At 41.7% G+C, this 20,747-nt stretch overlaps 1 protein-coding gene across 5 annotated transcripts in view; it reads right to left on the bottom strand.

Annotated features, from left to right (window-relative positions):
- Positions 1-323: 323 nt before the first annotated feature.
- Positions 324-20,747, bottom strand: part of galnt1 (UDP-N-acetyl-alpha-D-galactosamine:polypeptide N-acetylgalactosaminyltransferase 1) — a 63,154-nt gene continuing 42,730 nt past the window's right edge. For 4 of the 5 annotated variants that reach the window (XM_026317226.1, XM_026317227.1, XM_026317229.1 and 1 more), the window contains 10 exons: positions 11,924-12,090; positions 11,140-11,267; positions 9,314-9,393; positions 8,766-8,936; positions 6,987-7,104; positions 6,477-6,657; positions 5,262-5,401; positions 3,367-3,465; positions 3,055-3,189; positions 2,256-2,402 (listed from right to left, as the gene is read on the bottom strand). In XM_026317226.1, the coding sequence (XP_026173011.1) occupies positions 2,256-2,402; positions 3,055-3,189; positions 3,367-3,465; positions 5,262-5,401; positions 6,477-6,657; positions 6,987-7,104; positions 8,766-8,936; positions 9,314-9,393; positions 11,140-11,267; positions 11,924-12,090 (1,366 nt within the window). Of the gene's footprint in view, positions 2,403-3,054; positions 3,190-3,366; positions 3,466-5,261; positions 5,402-6,476; positions 6,658-6,986; positions 7,105-8,765; positions 8,937-9,313; positions 9,394-11,139; positions 11,268-11,923; positions 12,091-20,747 lie in introns of all 5 variants that reach the window. The other variant, XM_026317231.1, reaches the window with a different exon arrangement.

Raw genomic sequence — 20,747 nt, 5'->3', positions numbered from 1 at the left:
TAACCACAGATCCACCGTGCTACTATAATACTTGTTTGAATTATGAATTCTCAGGGGGAAAAAAAACAACAAAAAAAGAAAAAAAAACAATTACTAGATATATTTTAATATATTAATTTTTACTAATACTGGCCTAAAAAAAATCATTATTAGTCTGACTTTATTTAAGTTTATTTATTTAAAAATAAACTCACATTTTTGTGAAATATTTAACTTATTTCCTACTAGTTATTATCAGTGACCTTTGTACACGGTTACAGTGCCTGACTGAAGAACAACTGTGTGAGTTATATGCAGATAAAAAAAAAAGGCAGAAATCGATATTCTCCTTGTACTCTTCTGTAAACTTGTTCACCTTTATTTTCTACATTTGGATCAGCTCAGTGTGGAAGCCTGGACATGTCAGTTAACTTCAAATCCTTGCCCCATCCCAAATCAGAACAACTGATGCACTCTGTCTCACAACCCCCCAGAAAAACAAAAATGTTCACATCTCATCATGCAGTCACTGACGTGTTGTACATGTAAACCCTTCCTCCACTGGAGGAAGCTGAAATGGGTAAAACCTTTGTGACATCACTTCTCCTGACCTGACTCACAGCTGCAGGGGTGATACAAGAGAAAAAAGAAAGCAGGATGGTTGAAATGACAAACTCATAGCTGTTCTCTGAGATATGAACAGTGAGATACTGCAGGTGAACTTGTAAAGAGAGATATGTAATTAAGGATTTAGATATGTCACCTGCTACTGGTGTGCTCTTTGTAATCCACAGTGGAACCCTTTCGCTCCGTTCATGTTTAATTCTGCTCCTGACTAATTTTCCTAACACACCTCAGTCTGTTTGATATTCTAATAACTGCTTTCCATGCATCCTTTCCTATTGTAGATATGTCCTGAGGACAGTGTTTAGACTCAGCTGTTTAGGAAATAAATGCAGCTTTTTGTATAATGGAAGGAGTACACTGATCTCCTGTCAGTCTAGGGTATGGGCTCTTGGTTGTCCAACAGCGAGGAATCTGAAAACTGCTTGCTCTAATAAACAGGGAGCTGATGGACTGGAATTAGTAGAGAAGACACGCTTACACCCAAGCCGACAAAGCCATCACACACTCCACTGGAGGAAAGAAGCCCTTGGAGTGTATTTTTAAGAGGTCATTGAGAAGATATGACAAAATGAATTAAAGTATCAGACTAGTGCAGCCTTTTTCCTATGTGTGCAGAGGATGTGTGTGACTATGTAGTGTGTTATAGGAGAGTTCCCGATGCTTTAACACCACATTAGGCAGTGAACACCACTTATATATGCAGAATCCTCTGTGTGTGCGTGTATGTATTAGCTCTATGATAAACATCTTTAAAGACAGAAACTGACAGACCATAGGACTGGGGTTACTGCTCTGTGGCACTCACAGGACTGTAAAAACAGACAAAGCCAGGTAAAAACTGGACATAGAAATCTCAAGATATCACAAACATTTTTCTCAATCTCTAGGTCTCTGCTCTGGGCAGATGTCACATCCTCTCTTTAGTTTAAATGTGCAGTCCCTTGTAAATTGCTTCAGTTTGTGGGATGAAATACAGAGGAGTAACACCAGAGGGAGACATACACTGCTGCAAGACTGTAGGAGGGGCGCTAACACAAGCATACATCGCACTCACACACAGACACACACATCCTTCTATATAAGAGTTCATTTCCAAAATGTGTTACAAAATTAAATTAAAAAAAAAAAGAAAAATCAACAAGAAATTCAACCCTCTTCTCAAGGCATACATTCATTTCAGAGTACACACACACAAATAAGTGCACACACTCTCATAAGAGGCAGTCAACATTAAGTAATGTTGAGGGTGGACTGCTTTGCCCAGGGAAGCTGTGAGCGCAGAACCTCGACTTCACCGGCCAGTCACAAATTCATTCACAGGAGCGTTGCACTCTGGTTAAAATCTCTTTCTAAAAACACAAAACAAGTGTGAAACAACAGCCATTGTCTCCTAGAGGGAGTCTTTCCTCTCTTCCTGCTCTAAGGAGGGTCCTACACACTCTTCCTTCTGATCTTTGGCAGTGGTAGTACCGTCCATCTGTCCAGCACTCTTCCCAAATTCCGTCATGGGAAGTTTTTCCTCTCCCGGTGCCCATTTTTAATAAACATGTCCGCTTCCGATTGCTTGCTCTGGGCTGCTGTGTGGTGTGTGGTGTGTGGTGTGTGTGTGTGTGTGTGTGTGTGTGTGTTTGTGAGTCTGCAGAGTGTGGTCAGAAGACCTCTGGTAGTGTGACGTTGCGCAGCAGCCACTGTTGGGAGCGTGTGTGTGTGCAGTCTCTGACACTTGGCACTTGGCTGTCCTCTTCGCTGGCTTTGTCCAGACACTGGTTACTGTTGACGTGGACCAGAGTCAGCTTCTGCAAAGCAGGGAGACACAGAATGTATGTGTGTGTGAGAGGATGCAAATCAGGCATGTGACCATTGCTCTGAATTCACACAGCTGTAAAAAAAATCTTTATTCAACCATATATGTATGTACTATACATGTATACAGGGTCTTTTGCATATTCAATTTTAAAATTCAATATTTTTTTCAGATTAATCTTGATGTGGAGTTTAGTTTGGGTTCTCAGTGTGATAGTTACCTAACACCACCACAGTTTCTGTGGTCAAGTTGGATAATGTGGGTAATCTGTCAATTACAATACATCTCCCTATAATGCACGACAATAAATATCTGACTGAAATATGTGTTGGTAAACACAGCGGTGCTCCTTTTTATTTATTCAATAAAAATTGAGGATAATATAACTTAATTAGACTTGTAGTTTGGCTAATCAGCACCCACCTCATTTTGTGTTTTCTATTATTGGACCATTTCTTGAGGTGATTAGTGAACTAACCAATCTGTTCCTTTTAACAGATTTTGCATCACTTTTTGAGGTGTTATATTATTTTTAACTGTTCTGACAATAGATTAATTCATTTCAATATCAAATATTGTGAGCCTTTGGAACATAAACTTTGCAAGATTTCAACATTTACAAGTCCATAATTTCTTCCACTCACCACAGGGTCATATTCCCAGAGTTGGTTGCCTTTAAGGTGGTGGCACTTTAGCATCATGACGGGTCCATTTAACTTGGATACATCCAGACATAAGTCATCCGTTCTGATCTCTTTATTGGCTGTGTAAGAGAAAACCTGCAAAAACAGTTTTAAGATTTCAAAACAAATCATCTTTGTCTTCCTAAATCTTACTTGTGTTTGGACTGAAGATAAAAGTATCTACAATTAACCCCTCTGTTTATTTGGTGGTGTTTCAACATTTGTTTCTTTATGTTGTTTATTGCTTATTGCTCCATCTTGGTTCTCTTTTACCTGGTTGCCTCCCATGCCGTGGCAGTTGAAAATGCCAACCTTCTCATTCTCCTTGCGGGCCATATTGTCCAGGCACTGGTTGGTTTCCACATTACGGATCTGAATATACAAAGAAACCACAATGACAACCACCATTACCTGAACATAAAACCAATGCTTTTTAATTCCAACTCAGGCAGGTTTTATCCTTAAGGCAGTGAATCATAGATGCATCTCCATCTTATAGCAAATTATTCTAGTTTTGCGAGTCAAATATTATACAGTGGTGTAAAAAAGTGTTGGCCCCCTTCCTGATTTCTTATTTTTTTGCATGTTTGTCACACTTTAATGTTTCTGATCGTCAAAAATTTAAATATTAGTCAAAGATAACACAAGTAAACACATCATGCAGTTTTTAAATGAAGGGTTTTATTATTAAGGGAAAACAAAATCCAAAACTACATGGCCCTGTGTGAAAAAGTGTTTGCCCCCTAAACCTAATAACTGGTTGGGCCACCCTTAGCAGCAACAACTGCAATCAAGCATTTGCGATAACTTGCAGTGAGTCTGTTACAGCGCTGTGGAGGAATTTTGGCCCACTCATCTTTGCAGAATTGTTGTAATTCAGACAAATTGGAGGGTACGAGCATGAACCGCCTTTTTAAGGTCATGCCACAGCATCTCAATCGGATTCATGTCACAAGTTTGACTAGGCCACTCCACAGTCTTCAGTTTGTTTTTCTTCAGCCATTCAGAGGTGGACTTGGTGGTGTGTTTTGGATCATTGTTCTGCTGCAGAATCCAAGTTCGCTTCAGCTTGAGGTCACGAACAGATGGCCGGACATTCTTCTTCAGGATTTTTTGGTAGACAGCAGAATTCATGGTTCCATTTATCACAGCAAGTCTTCCAAGTCCTGAAGCAGCAAAACAGCCCCAGACCAATCACACTACCACCACCATATTTTACTGTTGGTATGATGTTCTTTTTCTGAAATGTGGCATTACTTTTACGCCAGACGTAATGGGACACACACCTTCCAAAAAAGTTAAACTTTTGTCTCATCAGTCCACAGAGTATATTCCCAAAAGTCTTGGGAACCATCAAGATGTTTTCTGGCAAAACTGAGACGAGCCTTTATGTTCTTTTTGCTCAGTAGCGGTTTTCGTCTTGGAGCTCTGTCATGCAGACCATTTTTGCCCAGTCTCTTTCTAATGGTGGAGTCATGACCTTAACTGAGGCAAGTGAGGCCTCTTTGGATGTTGTTGTGGGGTCTTTTGTGACCTCTTGAATGAGTCGTCGCTGCGCTCTTGGGGTAGTATTTTGAGTATTTTGGTCGGCCGGCCACTCCTGGGAAGGTTCTCCACTGTTCCATGTTTTCACCATTTGTAGATAATGGCTCTCACTGTGGTTCGCTGCAGTCCCAAAGCTTTAGAAATGGCTTTATAACCTTTTCCAGACGGACAGATCTCACTTTTTAATTTCTTTTTGAATTTCTTTGGATCTCTGCATGATGTCTAGCTTTTGAGGATCTTTTGGTCTACTTCACTTTGTCAGGCAGGTCCTATTTAAGTGATTTCTTGATTGCGAACAGGTGTGGTGGTAATCAGGCCTGGGTGTGGCTAGAGGAATTGAACTTAGTGTGATAAATCACAGTTAAGTTCACATTTTCACACAGGGCCATGTAGTTTTGGATTTTGTTTTCCCTTAATAATAAAAACCTTCATTTAACCTTCATAACTGTTACTGTAACAAGTAACTTTTACTTGTGTTATCTCTGACTAATATTTAAATTTGTTTGATGATCTGAAACATTAAAGTGTAACAAACATGCAAAAAAAATAAGAAACGAGGAAGGAGGCCAACACTTTTTCACACCACTGTATGTGTGTGTGTGTGTGTCTGTGTGTATACATACCTCTCCCAGGGAGTAATAGTGCCTGGGGATCTGGGAGTCTGGGTAGACATTTTCCAAGTACCAACTGAAAGGTTTACATTGAAGCTTTTGTCTGAGAGCTGTGCGAGACGTGATGTCACCGTAGTCCACTTTGGTCACACCTGGACACGGGCACGCACGCACGCACGCACGCACGGACACACACACACACACACACACACACACACACACGAGGGAGATATGGGGGGGGGGGGCATGCATGACTAAAGTGCAATAATCAAGATGAGAAATAAAAGCATTCATTTCCATATCTGTGAAAGAGAGGAAGGATTTGACTGTACTAAGTTGTCTCATTTGGAAAAAAAAAGCCCAATCACACAACAGAACTGACCAGCTTATCGAATATCAGGCCCTCATCAACCATCAGAGGATTTTAAATATGTAACTAGAGGTCCAATAACCATGTAAACAGTTACAGGAAAACATGCGTACACACTGTTGAGTCACATCATGTTTTAAGTTTTGTTTCGGTCTGCAAGTGAGGTTGACAGCTCTACAGAGAGGATACCCCTTAAACTAGCCGAATGGCTCTCAATAACTGTTACCACTAACCTCTGTTCTTTGTTGAGTTAAAATGATTCTGACAGGGTGGGTAATTCAGTGAGCTGAGTGTTCATAACAAAATTTATACCTCTCCCCAATCAAAAACCAGCCACCTAACCACCATGAACACAAATTCACACCAGATATGGATATAAAAAGAAAATGAAAGTTAAGGTGGTTAACTTTTAAATGCAGCAGCTCTTTGCATGTCTACAAATGCCAGTGTAGACATGCTGATATTTCTACAGTACATCTCTAGGTGTTAAAAGAAGCTGCTGTGTTAAACTGTTCTGATCCTTCAGTTGCTAAATGAAAGTGAGTGAATGATTTTGTTAGTGATATACTAAGAATATCTATGAGGTACTTTGCATTAAAAAAAATTCTCTGTTTAAGGAGTTGTGCTTAAATTTGGTCATCACTCTTTTGCCTAACTTATGTGTGTGTTTGTGCAAGTTAATAAATGCTTCGTAGTGTGAAATTACTCGCCGCCCCCTGTCCCGCACTGTTGGGTCACCACTGCAATATCACAGTGTCACCAGGTTAACAGATAGAGCATACCTGCCACAAAGATTAACTGCCACACATGAGCGCACATACATGCATGAGCACAAACACAAATACACACAAACTTACCAGGAGAGATGATATAGAAGAAGTTTTTAAATTCATCCATCCACACTTCTGCCAGACGTCGGTTGTTTTTGTTGATGATTTGTCCCGTTCCTCCAGGAAATGTGTAAGGTGTTGCCTTTCTGAAGACGTGACCCACGTGAGAGCATGTGACAATTTCTAGAGTTCCACCACACTGCCAGATCTGTGAAGATCAATCCACACATGTACAGCACACTGTGTAAAATAGACATACTGTAACATCTGGTCGGTGAAAGAGCAAAGGCTGACCAATGAGACGGATGACGCACATCAAACCTGTCTGTGCTGACAGAGGACTGATCTGTGTCTGAATAAAGTTTGATTGAGAGCCAGTCAGGATGACGCCTGACAGAGTATTAGTCAACAATTTAGTCAGAGTAGTCAAACTCAAAAGCAGAGTGCATATTTCTGAAACCAAGCAGAACTCCTGAACACCTGCCAGTAAATGGAAGAATACAGTCATGTCAACTGGCTACGAGCGTTTTCACTCACTCTGAAAGAGATTTCCAGGTTCTCTCCACCCCAGATATCCATGCCTGCATCATACGTGCCGATCTCCTGAAAATAGTCTCTGTCTATGGAGAACAAGCCACCTGCCATTGTTGGAGTCCTGAAAAGAGAGCCAGGCAGAATAAACTATGAGTGAGGTGAGCCAGTGCCATTTAAATCACTCAAGGGCTGCTTTCTAAAGGTCACACAGTATCTACAGATCCAATCAGAGTTTTACATTTCACTGGTCTCTACTCCAGGTCTTCGCCTTTTTCCTGTTTTTTTTTGTTGTTTTGTTTTTCTGCTCACTACTGTTGTTGAGATGTCATGTCAGTGTTTAATGACCTTAAGGTTCGCCCCCTGCAGAATGGTTTCCTCTGTTGTAGATCAGGCTTTCCTTACAGTGTTTTGCTTTCGTTTAACATCTAAGTTCACTTACAAACACAATACCTCGCAAACAAAATGAACAAACACAAATGAAACATATCCTGAGAGCACATGGGGTGATTTGGGGTGATGGACTTGTTTGCAGCATTTGGCTGAGAAATAATAAGCACAAGTAGAAAAAAACAATGCACAGATGTCGCAAACGTTACTACAATGAAAAACAAAAAACAAATAAAAAACGAAGCAATGGAAACTATAAAAGGTCTGTTTTTAAAAGTGCTGTGGTACACTTTCAAAGCTTTAAAGGGATCTAATTAAGTCAGTGTCATTTAATATGTTCAGAGGATTTTTCTGAACATCTAGGATACTTTCATTTTTCTATTCAATAGCTATAAACCTTGGATGTAGCCTCAAAATCTTGCACAGAAGAGTAAATTACAAGGTAGATGAGCCCATTACAGCTGTTTTAGCTGCTTAGGTTTCTTTCTGCACTCTGCTTGTTCTCACTGTGTGATGGCAACAAGCCTGTAGCTTGCTATGCAATTGCTAATGAAGATCAATTCCCTAGATAATGATATTAATAACCATTTTACACACACAAACACACACACACACAAATGAATAACACCAGCATACGCTACCGATTTCACACTGGCACATTCTCTGTGATGTGATTTATACTGCTGATTGACTAAAAACCAGTACCAGCAGCTTCATTCTAAAATCTTACTTGTTTATTTATAATAGCTTTTAATAATGAAGTTCAACTACTTTACTAATGTAAACCATGTCATCAATGCAAAGTTTGCCTTCATTTCCTGCCCTGACACAACAACCCACTTTTGGTTTTTTAGGCCACTTACAAGACACAACCCAGACAAGGCACCGTTAGGAAACATTTGTCACAGCTGTGAAATCCAACTGAAAACAGGGGCACGGAGTGTTGCATAAGGTATGTTATGTGTGTGTGACCTTAAATAATGGCATCAAGCATGCTGAGAAATAAGCTCATGATTTCCCTTTCAGGGCCTAGGCCATGAGAAATACACAATAAACAAAATTACACACAATACTGCATACACATCTAGACTTTAACTGTAGAGGAAAGTTCACTGTACTTGTTCAGTACTCCTACATTGAGAACAACCTGCTGAACATTAAATTTTGAAATATTATTATTCTAGTACATCAACTGATCAGTAGAGCTAAAGCTCACATTATTTTAAATAGATGACTAACAGAGCAAAGTGTTGTCGTATATTGCTAATGACTCAGTAACTTGTCAGTAAATTTTCTTTTCACTTCCCACAGGAGAAAGGTCAGAGGTAGTGGGGGAAGACAAATAAGGTGGACCCAGTTTATTCAGCTAAAGGGTTGTCCTACTCTATCACTAACCTGACAGGTAGTGTGCGATCTCCTTTGCGGCGGTCCATCTCTCGCTGTGGTACTGGATACCAACGGAAGTTGAGCTTCCAGTTAAAGCCTCCGTACGTCATGTCGGATCCTGCCATATACTCAAACGTATCATCACTGATCACGTCAATGATAGGGCACACCACTGTTTTCCTACAGCAAACAGGGACACAAACACATCAGCACAAACAAACAGCCGGCTGCTCATCAGTCACAAAGAAATGCTCATTTGCAAAGTGCACCACATCCAGAGGTAACTAGATTTAAACAATAGAGTGTGCTGTGACTTCCTATCAGCCATTACTCATCATTCATTACACCTTCTTAGACCTTATGTGTAGGTGTGTGAGAGTATCTGCTTGTGGGAAGCAGTAAAGAGAATGAGAAATGAAGCATCAAATAAACACAAGGGCAAGCCCCCTACAGGCTCAACAACAGCTTATTGATTTTTTTATGCTTTCCAATGGTGTGTGGGTGTGTGTGTGTGTGTGCGCATGTGTGTGTATCTTTCAAGGATGTGTGTGTTTTACCTGTCTTGCTTGATACGGGCAAGCAGAGGCTCTAGCCACCCTGTTGTGCATTCACAATGAGCATCTAGAAAGGTTATGACCTAGAAACATGGAGAAAAGACATAAGATAATCCCTGCAGTGCACACACCATATGGAGAGCAGGTCACTGGGGGGTGGCTGTCATATACAGTGGGTACGGAAAGTATTCAGACCCCTTTAAATTTTTCACTCTTTGTGTCATTGCTGCCATTTGCCAAAATCAAAAAAGCTCATTTTATTTCTCATTAATGTACACTCAGCAACCCAACTTGACAGAAAAAACCAGAAATGTAGAAATTTTTGCAAATTTATTAAAAAAGAAAAACTGAAATATCACATGGTCATAAGTATTCAGACCCTGTGCTCCGTATTGAGTAGAAGCACCCTTTTGAGCTAGTACAGCCATGAGTCTTCTTGGGAATGATGCAATACGTTTTTCACACCTGGATTTGGGGATCCTCTGCCATTCTTCCTTGCAGATCCTCTCCTGTTCTGTCAGGTTGGATGGTGAACATTGGTGGACAGCCATTTTCAGGTCTCTCCAGAGATGCTCAATTGGCTTTAGGTCAGGGCTCTGGCTGGGCCAGTCAAGAACGGTCACAGAGTTGTTCCGAAGCCACTCCTTTGTTATTTTAGCTGTGTGCTTAGGGTCATTGTCCTGTTGAAAGGTGAACCTTCGGCCCAGTCTGAGGTCCTGAGCACTCGAAGAGGTTTTCTTCCAGGATATCTCTGTACTTGGCAGCATTCATCTTTCCTTCAGTTGCAACCAGTCGTCCTGTCCCTGCAGCTGAAAAACGCCCCCACAACATGATGCTCCCACCACCATGTTTCACTGTAGGGATTGTATTGGGCAGGTGATGAGCAGTGCCTTGTTTTTCTCCACACATACCGCTTAGAATTAACGCCAAAAAGTTCAATCTTGATCTCATCAGACCAAAGAATCTTATTTCTCATAGTCTGGGAGTCCTTCATGTGCTTTTTGGCAAACTCTATGCAGGCTTTCATGTGTCTTGCACTGAGGAGAGGCTTCCGTCGGGCCACTCTGCCATAAAGCCCAGACTGGTGGAGGGCTGCAGTGATAGTTGACTTTGTGGAACTTTCTCCCATCTCCCTACAGCATCTCTGGAGGTCAGCCACAGTGATCTTTGGGTTCTTCTTTACCTCTCTCACCAAGGCTCTTCTCCCACGACTGCTCAGTTTGGCTAGACAGCCAGGTCTAGGAAGAGTTCTGGTCGTACCAAACTTTTTCCATTTGAGGATTATGGAGGCCACTGTGCTCTTAGGAACCTTGAGTGCTGCAGAAATTCTTTTGTAACCTTGGTCAGATCTGTGCCTTGCCATAATTCTGTCTCTGTGCTCCTTGGGCAGTTCCTTCGACCTCATGATTCTCATTTGCTCTGACATGCACTGTGAGCTGTAAGGTCTTATATAGACAGGTGTGTGCCTTTCCTAATCAAGTCCAATCAGTTTAATTAAACACAGCTGGACTCCAGTGAAGGAGCAGAACCATCTCAAGGAGGATCAGAAGAAATGGACAGCATGTGAGTTAAATATGAGTGTCATTGCAAAGGGTCTGAATACTTATGACCATGTGATATTTCAGTTTTTCTTTTTTAATAAATTTGCAAAAATTTCTACATTTCTGTTTTTTTCTGTCAAGATGGGGTGCTGAGTGTACATTAATGAGAAATAAAATGAACTTTTTTGATTTTGGCAAATGGCAGCAATGACACAGTGAAAAATTTAAAGGGGTCTGAATACTTTCCGTACCCACTGTATGTGTGCACACAGATACACACACACGCACCTGGCCAGTGGAGATGGATGCTCCCTTTAGGCGAGCACGGATAAGTCCGGACCGCTGCTCCATTCTCACCACTCTGACGGGGACTTCAAGTTTTCTGACATACTGCTCCAACGGCCGCTTTAGGAAATCTGCAACACAAACACATATATGAATGAAGAAGAACAAAATACAGACAGAGCACATGGATGTATTATTAGATACAAGTTATTCTTTCTCTAGCAGCAGAGCTCAACGTGTCTGGTTGTGTTTTTGCTTGTGTGGAGACATCCCTAGACAGACATGATAGACATCCCTTTCACCTGCAAAGAGTTTCCCTCTCTGCCCTCACACACATGCACAAACACTCTAACTTGCACCGTCCAAACTGAGGACTAGGAGGGTGAAACAGTGTTGTGTGGCGGCAGCTGGGGGGGATTGAGGGTAATAACTGAGTGTAATCCTTGCGGCTGGCGAATTAAAGACCTAATCTCCCACAAACAGGGATTAACAGCATTGCACAGGGTGGAGTGACACACACACACACACACACACACACACACACACACACACACACACACACACACACACACACACACACACACACACACACACACACACACACAAGAGATGCTGACTGGGTGATGAGACCAGAGCAAACACACATGCACAAACGCAGCTTCACATGCACCAAATCATACAGTAGCTCTTTAAAAAAAAAAAAAAAAAAAAGAAGGCTAAGCCTCAAACTAGAGGGAGTGGTGATATTATATGTAGTGTGTGTGTTAGAATATATGTGTCTATATACCTCTCTCGCTAGCATCATCCACCAGGACAATCTCCTCCAGCAGCGTGTGTGGAGAGCGGTCAATGACAGAGTGGACAGTTCGCAGTAATGTGCTCCATGCCTCATTGTGAAATACAATCACCACGCTGGTACGAAGAAGATTATCAGGGTATAACTTGTTTTTGCACCTATGAAATGAATAACACACAACCAAAAATAAATATTAATAGTGCAAACCAGCTTTCAGTGTCAAATGATGTGAAATTACTTATATGATTATACATGTGGCTATTCTGATGCTGAAACGACAACAGTGTCAAAAGAACAAAACTTCAAAATAAACAAGCGTGCAAATTGCACCAAAAAACAACATAGGCGTTAGAGATTAACAGACTTTGAACAGACAAAGCTAAGCTGACAGAGTAAGAGAGGAAGAGAAAAACATTCTAGCAGAGACATCACAGTCCAGTCTCTGTCTGATTGTAAGAGACTGATACAGACAGAGCTGCAGCTGAAGTGAGTCTACAAAAGGGAGAGCTGGACCAGAGGGAAATAGTTAACTATCAACTAAGCAGCAGTCGGTCACAAAAACACCAGATTAATCAGATCATCATTTATGGCCTTGTGAAAATCAGTTTTAATGACTTCAAAGAATACTGAGGGTGAGCAGTGAGAGGGCAATCGAGCGTACATCCCCACATTTAGACAGAGGCATTGACAGAAATAGTGGGTCCGCAAAGTGACAGCTGATTAGTGATGCTAATTGGAGTGTGCGTCATTATTGCAGTAGTGTAAAGCAAACATATTTACTGAGAGACAGAAGGATATACAGTGGGTACGGAAAGTATTCAGACCCCTTTAAATTTTTCACCCTTTGTGTCATTGCTGCCATTTGCCAAAATCAAAAAAGTTCATTTTATTTCTCATTAATGTACACTCAGCACCCCATCTTGACAGAAAAAAACAGAAATGTAGAAATTTTTGCAAATTTATTACAAAAGAAAAACTGAAATATCACATGGTCATAAGTATTCAGACCCTTTGCAGTGACACTCAAATATTTAACTCACATGCTGTCCATTTCTTCTGATCCTCCATGAGATGGTTCTGCTCCTTCATTGGAGTCCAGCTGTGTTTAATTAAACTGATTGGACTTGATTAGGAAAGGCACACACCTGTCTATATAAGACCTTACAGCTCACAGTGCATTTCAGAGCAAATGAGAATCATGAGGGCGAAGGAACTGCCCAAGGAGCTCAGAGACAGAATTGTGGCAAGGCACAGATCTGGCCAAGGTTACAAAAGAATTTCTGCAGCACTCAAGGTTCCTAAGAGCACAGTGGCCTCCATAATCCTCAAATGGAAAAAGTTTGGGATGACCAGAAGTCTTCATTAACCTGGCCGTCCAGCCAAACTGAATAATCGTGGGAGAAGAGCCTTGGTGAGAGAGGTAAAGAAGGACCCAAGGATCACTGTGGCTGAGGCTCCAGAGATGCAGTAGGGAGATGGGAGAAAGTTCCACAAAGTCAACTATCACTGCAGCCCTCCACCACTCGGGGCTTTATGGCAGAGTGGCCCGACGGAAACCTCTCCTCAGTACAAGACACATGAAAGCCCGCATAGAGTTTGCCAAAAAACACATGAAGGACTCCCAGACTATGAGAAATAAGATTCTCTGGTCTGATGAGACCAAGATTGAACTTTTTGGCGTTAATTCTAAGCGGTATGTGTGGAGAAAACCAGGCACTGCTCATCACCTGCCCAATACAATCCCTACAGTGAAACATGGTGGTGGGAGCATCATGTTGTGGGGGTGTTTTTCAGCTGCAGGGACAGGACGACTGGTTGCAATTGAAGGAAAGATGAATACAGAGATATCCTGGAAGAAAACCTCTTCCAGAGTGCTCAGGACCTCAGACTGGGCCGAAGGTTCACCTTTCAACTGGACAATGACCCTAAGCACACAGTTAAAATAACAAAGGAGTGGCTTCGGAACAACTCTGTGACCGTTCTTGACTGGCCCAGCCAGAGCCCTGACCTAAACCCAATTGAGCATCTCTGGAGAGACCTGAAAATGGCTGTCCACCAATGTTCACCATCCAACCTGACAGAACTGGAGAGGATCTGCAAGGAAGAATGGCAGAGGATCCCCAAATCCAGGTGTGAAAAACGTATTGCATCATTCCCAAGAAGACTCATGGCTGTACTAGCTCAAAAGGGTGCTTCTACTCAATACGGAGCACAGGGTCTGAATACTTATGACCATGTGATATTTCAGTTTTTCTTTTTTAATAAATTTGCAAAAATTTCTACATTTCTGTTTTTTTCTGTCAAGATGGGGTGCTGAGTGTACATTAATGAGAAATAAAATGAACTTTTTTGATTTTGGCAAATGGCTGCAACGACACAAAGAGTGAAACATTTAAAAGGGTCTGAATACTTTCCGTACCCACTGTAAGTGTCGAACAGAGGAGAGGATAAACGAGAAGATTAATATTAAGTGTGTGAAGACTGGAACATATCACTATAACATATAACCATACCAGTGCGTTTGCAGTGTAGTTCAAATGAGACCTCGGCACGACAGAGAGCATACTTATTGTTTAAAGGTTGATTTTCTACCTTCCATGCAGCCAATAATTAGGTTTTATTTTAATATGAAAGCAGTCCGGCATATTAAACCTTTGCAATACTTAATTTTATTTCACATGAATTTTCAGAAATCCCAAAATGTACTGCTGTATTTTATGATAGTTGTTGCTCTGGGGACATATCATATACTGTAACAGAACACTATCTAGATCGCCCAACCCTAGCTTGCAGTTTGGAAACACTTTTATTGGTTTGGCCAACAAAATCAGTTTTGGGGTTACAACCTCGCAATTGGCTGGTTTCTACAGAAGAATGACTGATGCCATTTTAGACAGTTCTATTTCCGTGTTCTGCAGACTACAGTAGATGCTGCTGAGATCAGAACAAATTCATATACAATAATAACAATAATGTATAAATCAGTAAATAACCACTGATGTTACAAAAAAAGGCAAATTGGAACATCATATTCACCTTTTCTTAAGGCATACAAGTGTATTATAATCTCACCATTCAAAATGAACAATTTAATATCAAAATGGCTTGGTAAGTATGCTCCACTCCCTGGGAATAACACAGATATTGCAGATGGACTGATTTGCACAACACATGGCACAGAACATGGACTGTTTCAGTTCTGTTAAGAGTCTCAGCAGACAAAGGCACACTGTAGGTCAACAATGACAAAGAATCATCACGTTCCATGCGTTTTTTCAAAAGGAGCTCTGTTATCTGTTGATGACAAAACGAAAGTTACGCATGTAACTACGGTTCTATGAATCCTGAATGACCGCCAGAGGGTGGTGCTGTAAGCACTGAATGTTCCCTTCGCGCATGCGCAGTTCGAGTATTTATACACGATGCAGCAAAAGGAAAAAGTGGGAGAGGGGAGCGTGAGTGCTGCCGTCACCAGTAGAGGTCGGAGGTACTGTCTGTCCGTCCCTCCTCTTGTCTCGTTTTTCTCTGTTTTGTTATATTTTTATATAATTAGGAAGCCAGCTACATCGTCCCGACCGCAGTGGAGACACGATGCAGCAAAAGGAAAAAATGGGAGAGGGAAACGCGTACGCTGCTGTCACCACCAGAGGCTACAGGCGTAGCGCCGTCAAAGAAAAACAACTGAGGCGGTTTAGCCGCAGCGGAAAACACAAGTAAATGTCTGTGATATTGGCAAGCGAAACACCGCTATGGTGGCGGAGCAATCAAATCATGCAGCCGACAACCAGCGGGAGAGGGGAGCGGAGACGCTACCGTCACCACCAGCACTGCAATAGCACTAACGAAAAACAACCACGGCATTTTCACCGAGGTGGACACACAATGCGTCCGATGCTGAGAGAAAAAGAAACAATGGGAGAGGGGAGCGCGATCGCCACCGTCCCCAACAAATTCGGCACTCCAACAGAAAACAACTTTTGCTGCTGCGGTGCACCCACAGCGAAAAAGCGTACAATTATTACCTCCCGGGTAATGTAACAACGGGAAGATCCCGAATCCACAGTCGCAGCCCCTGGAGGGCGAATCCGCTTCTCCGACCACTCGGGTCACGGGGCTCCCAGCAACTGGTAAGGAATGTGCCGCTTGCGAAGCAATCGGCCACCATGCGAACCGCGCGCGAGAAGAAAAGAGGAAAAGAGCCTTGGATGACGTCGGAATATATCACCTCCGGGGGTCATCCAGGATCACACGTGACTGTTGGTATAAATACTCGAACTGCGCATGCGCGAAGGGAACATTCAGTGCTTACAGCGCCGCCCACTGGCGGTCAGAAAGGATGAAATAGAACAGAAACCAGCATCACAATAGCCAAATAGGTTAACATGTGAACTCCTTCCCTCTCCTCTCCGCTGCTAATTCTGACACGGAATGTAACAGCAACAGAGGAGAGGAGGTAAAGAATATACTCCATCTTGCAGCTGCTTGTGGAGCATGTTAACCCTCTGGGGTCGACGCACGCGCCGGCTCGTTTTGACGCATCTTTTTCTGATAAGGCCGAAACAAACTTAAATTACTCCGTCAATTCTGATCGTACAGATAAAAGAAGTATATCATTCAAATCTGTAAAGGGTCTAGTTTTAGTGGTATACCATCATAATAACAACCAAACGTTGTGCTTTTTTTAAATAAAGAAAGCCGACAGGGTGCGCTCTCGGACTTTTCTGTCTCTGCCATTTCTCTTCACAGACGCGTAAATAAAACAACCAGAATCTCAGCGAATACTTGCCTCATAAAAATAAGAATTATATGGCTAGAAAGCTTGAAATGTTTTCTTTTGAGTGAAACAATTCAAGTCAAAAACAAATCATCACTTTTTATTTAATCCGTATGAACGTAAGGAGAAGTCCGTTTTTTCCTGTCTCACCTCATTACAGGTAATGCGACCCCGCCTTGTACACTGTCCACTGTTCACATGTAAATAATCTCAGGTGAACCAGGTAAATATGTGCACACCCCCGAGAAATGACAAAATATCAAACTTCATCATAGAATTTACTCACTTTTTCGGCCCGTTTGGATGATGGCGCGTTACGCACGTGAAGCGGCGCTCCTTACATTCCTCACAGAGACAAATAGTTTAGCTTGTCCTCAGAGTAAAAACACTGATTTTAACTCAAATGGGGATCGTTTGGCTCCTCATTGTGTTGTATTGTACAGCACTAATCCGTCCCATCTACATTGACTGAAAGGCTCATTATGCGCGGCTTTGTCTGGATGTTCAGTGCGTCTTTTGTGTTCTCAGGTAAATCACATGACTATTCATCCTCAGACACACCCTCTTGCATATGGCCTTTCTGGACAAAAAGTGTCTTAGAAAATTTAAATCAGTGTATTGTTTACTGTGAATGTGTGAACAAGATGACATTCACAGCACTCTGAAGTAAACACTTTAGCCTACAACATGCTGGTCTCCAAAGTCTTGTGAACCAATGTCCTGTTTGTGTTTTATGGTCTTATTTCAGTGAGTAAAAAATTGTAGTTTTTCACTAACCATGCATAAACACTTTTTTCTCAAAAACACAATAATGTATAAACTTGCTGCTCACATATTATTGTAGCCAATTTTGTGCTGATTACAGTGTTATTAGACTTTAGGCATTAATATGTTTAAAAGACACTGAAAAAAGCACAAATGTCAGAACATGTCAAAATTTGTCCAGGCCCCAATAACCCCCTCAGACCCCAGAGGGTTAAATAACACACAGTGAATTTGAGGCTCCTACCCTCTGCACAGAAGGCAGACTAACAAGTACATAAGATGATTCACTATAAACACAGAGACACCCATCGAGTCTTTCAACTTCTACACCCATCACTTCATTATTTAGTCTCTGTTTCAAAAAGGAAACGACCCAGACTTTCTTCAGTCATCTTTGCTCTGTAGCTGACAGAAAACAAGACATCTGTGTTTCTACCAAACAAACACAAGTTGGCGTATACACATATACGTCAGTAGTAGTAGAGTGGATTTTAAAAAGTGCGAACTAGTTGCGAGTCCAATGTATTCAAACAGTACGGAGTTGGAACAACATTTGGCAAGAGAAAAGCAGGGTAATAAGTTACAGGCTAGAATTTGTGGAATAGTTAGGATGGGTGGGCACAGTGGTACTGTTTGGTGTGACTTAACACACACACACACACACACACACACGTACGCACATGCACAATATATATACATATATTCACATAAAAAAAAATTTCCAGTCAGCATCTAAAAAGAGGAGAACAGAGGAGAGTTTTCTGTAAGGTGTGGTGATGGAAAGTGTAAAGTCACACATACAACAACACAGGCGTTAACACACTGGCTTGAATGCTTGTCATTTTCTTTTCTTTTTTTTTTTTTTTTTACACTCAGCAACTATAGTTGACACTGAATGAAAATAAATCATCAGTGAGTTTCCATTTCACATTTTCAGCTAATGATGACCTGCTTGGTTATGATGAGTTCATTTACAAGAGTTTTCCTAAAGCTGCTGATCCACACACACATGCACGCGCCCTTACTCGATATTGACTCTGTCTTATCTCCTAATTGGAAAAGAAGATAGACAGAGAGAAGGCTGAGTGAAAACACACCTAGTAATCAACTCCCGCTCAAAGACTAAAACCCATTTCGCGGATCAATGTCCTCTTTCTTTCCTGTCTCTCTAGTGCTGCATGTGCCCCTGTCTGTCAGTCTCGCATCTGTCAGTTTGTCCATCTACCTCTCTGAAAAACTTAATCACAGATGTATGTATGCTCCTATTTTTGGTGAAGCAAAGGGGGGCAAAGGGGAATGACACCTCAAGATGGTTTCCACCTGCTTGAACTAATCTTGACATATCTTCCAATCTACTGGCTGGATACATGCCTGTCTGCTGTTCTGTCTGTTTCTCCCTGTCTAAAGACTGGTCAACCTGCAGCCAATGGCACTAACACACTTAAATAACACTAAACTCCTGATTATAGAGAAGAGGGACACATAACTAGTATAGTTTATGTGTCACTAAAGTATTATAAAGAAGGGGCAGCACAACACATTGTAATCATTATCCTTGTTTTCCTAACATCTTAGTAAATCTGCCAAACTTTGCGTTTAAGGTGTGGTGCACCAGAGGTCAATGGATTGTTATCCTCAAGATCTCCTTAAATGACATCATTACTTCCTTAATGTGATGTATTTCCTGCTGAAACACAACAGTGAGGGATCAATCTTTAGAGTGAACCAATGGGAGAAAGACAGTGGAATTTGATGGGAAAGGCAGAAAAGTGGGATTGCTGAAAATCTGTCATTACATTATTGGTTGGACCAATAGTGCAGCATGAGGTCACCAGACAGAAATGTACTAACTAGCTGTGTCCCAGTTCCATACTGCATACTCTTTCAATGCAGGTTTTTGAGTCTGCAGTGTGTCCACAATGTAAACATGACCAAATAGAGTCAACGCACATTCTAATGATATTTTCACTATTGGTAAAAAAAAATTATTGTTTGCATTGTTGCGCTTTACTTTCGGAATACTTCATAATCACATAGTTTTGTTATGAGCCAATGAGCTATACAAATTAAGTTACACACTGACAAGTAACTGAGATTGGACAGTTTTGGCAACTGTCATCTTACATCAAAAGAGCCACATGCAGCCAAAACCTGGTAAATGACAGCAAGTTATTAAGCATCTTAATGCATGTTGTGTCTTCTCTTGTGTTAAAGTGAAATCACAGTTAAACAATTAATAATTTTAACTGGTATCATTATTGGAAATCCAAAGTGCAAGTGAGATGTAAACAATCCATAAGTTCTACTGAGGTGCTGGATCCATTCAGTCCATTCTGACTGTAGTCTGTATTAAGCATCTCTGTTATCAGAACAGCAGTCTGTTTGTCAGCAGCTCCTTAAAGGGCAGAGACCAGACACATATAAATTGTGTTTTTACACAGGCTCTGCACACAGCAGGCTCTGCAGAATGAAATCAACAATGCTTTTATGTATTGATTTGATTGATTTTGATCTGTTTCATGAGACAGGTGTGTAAATAACTCAAAATGGCGGCGCGTGCACAACGCGAGGCTCGACGTCTCTCCAGCTTTTGCAATCTAGCGTTCATTTACCTGGCTATTCTACATGTTCTCACTCGAAACATTCGAGCGAACTGTACCTACGGCAGATATACACTATTGGATATTCATAAAAGCTGCAAGAACTTTGTTTTGGATGACCCATTCAACTTCGACCATCTAGCCCCGGAGTTGATCAGACAGCCGTGACCTGATGAACAACTCATCCCGACCGGGTATGCTCGCCGCCGGCGACGTGACCGCAAACAGCGTCAGGGTAAGCGTGGTGGAGTGCAAGCTAGGTTAAGGCTCAACCCGCACCGAACTGCACACCCCAGCATATTTCTTGCCAACGTGCATTCTTTGTTGAACAAGCTGGACGAACTTAAGATCTAGACCCTCACACAGAAAAGACTTATGGACTGTAACATCATGTTTTTCACTGAAACCTGGCTTAACAAAGACATCCCAACCTCCGTGGTTGAACTAGAAGGCCGTTCTGTCTTCAGGGCGGACAGGACGCCAGAGGCTTTGGGTAAGAGCAGGGGAGGCGGTTTATGCATTTATGTAAACAAAACTTGGTGCATGGACTGCGTCACTGTTAGTACCCACTGCTCTGCTGAACTGGAATATTTAGCCATCAAATGCAGGCGCTTCTACCTTCCACGTGAGTTCAGCTGCATTGTTGCTATCGCTGTGTATGTACCACCTGATGCAA

Source organism: Mastacembelus armatus, chromosome 16, assembly GCF_900324485.2.
Source record: "Mastacembelus armatus chromosome 16, fMasArm1.2, whole genome shotgun sequence".
NCBI classification, from domain to species: domain Eukaryota; kingdom Metazoa; phylum Chordata; class Actinopteri; order Synbranchiformes; family Mastacembelidae; genus Mastacembelus; species Mastacembelus armatus.
Note: the sequence above shows the minus strand (reverse complement) of the source record. Positions and strands in the feature narration are given on the sequence as shown.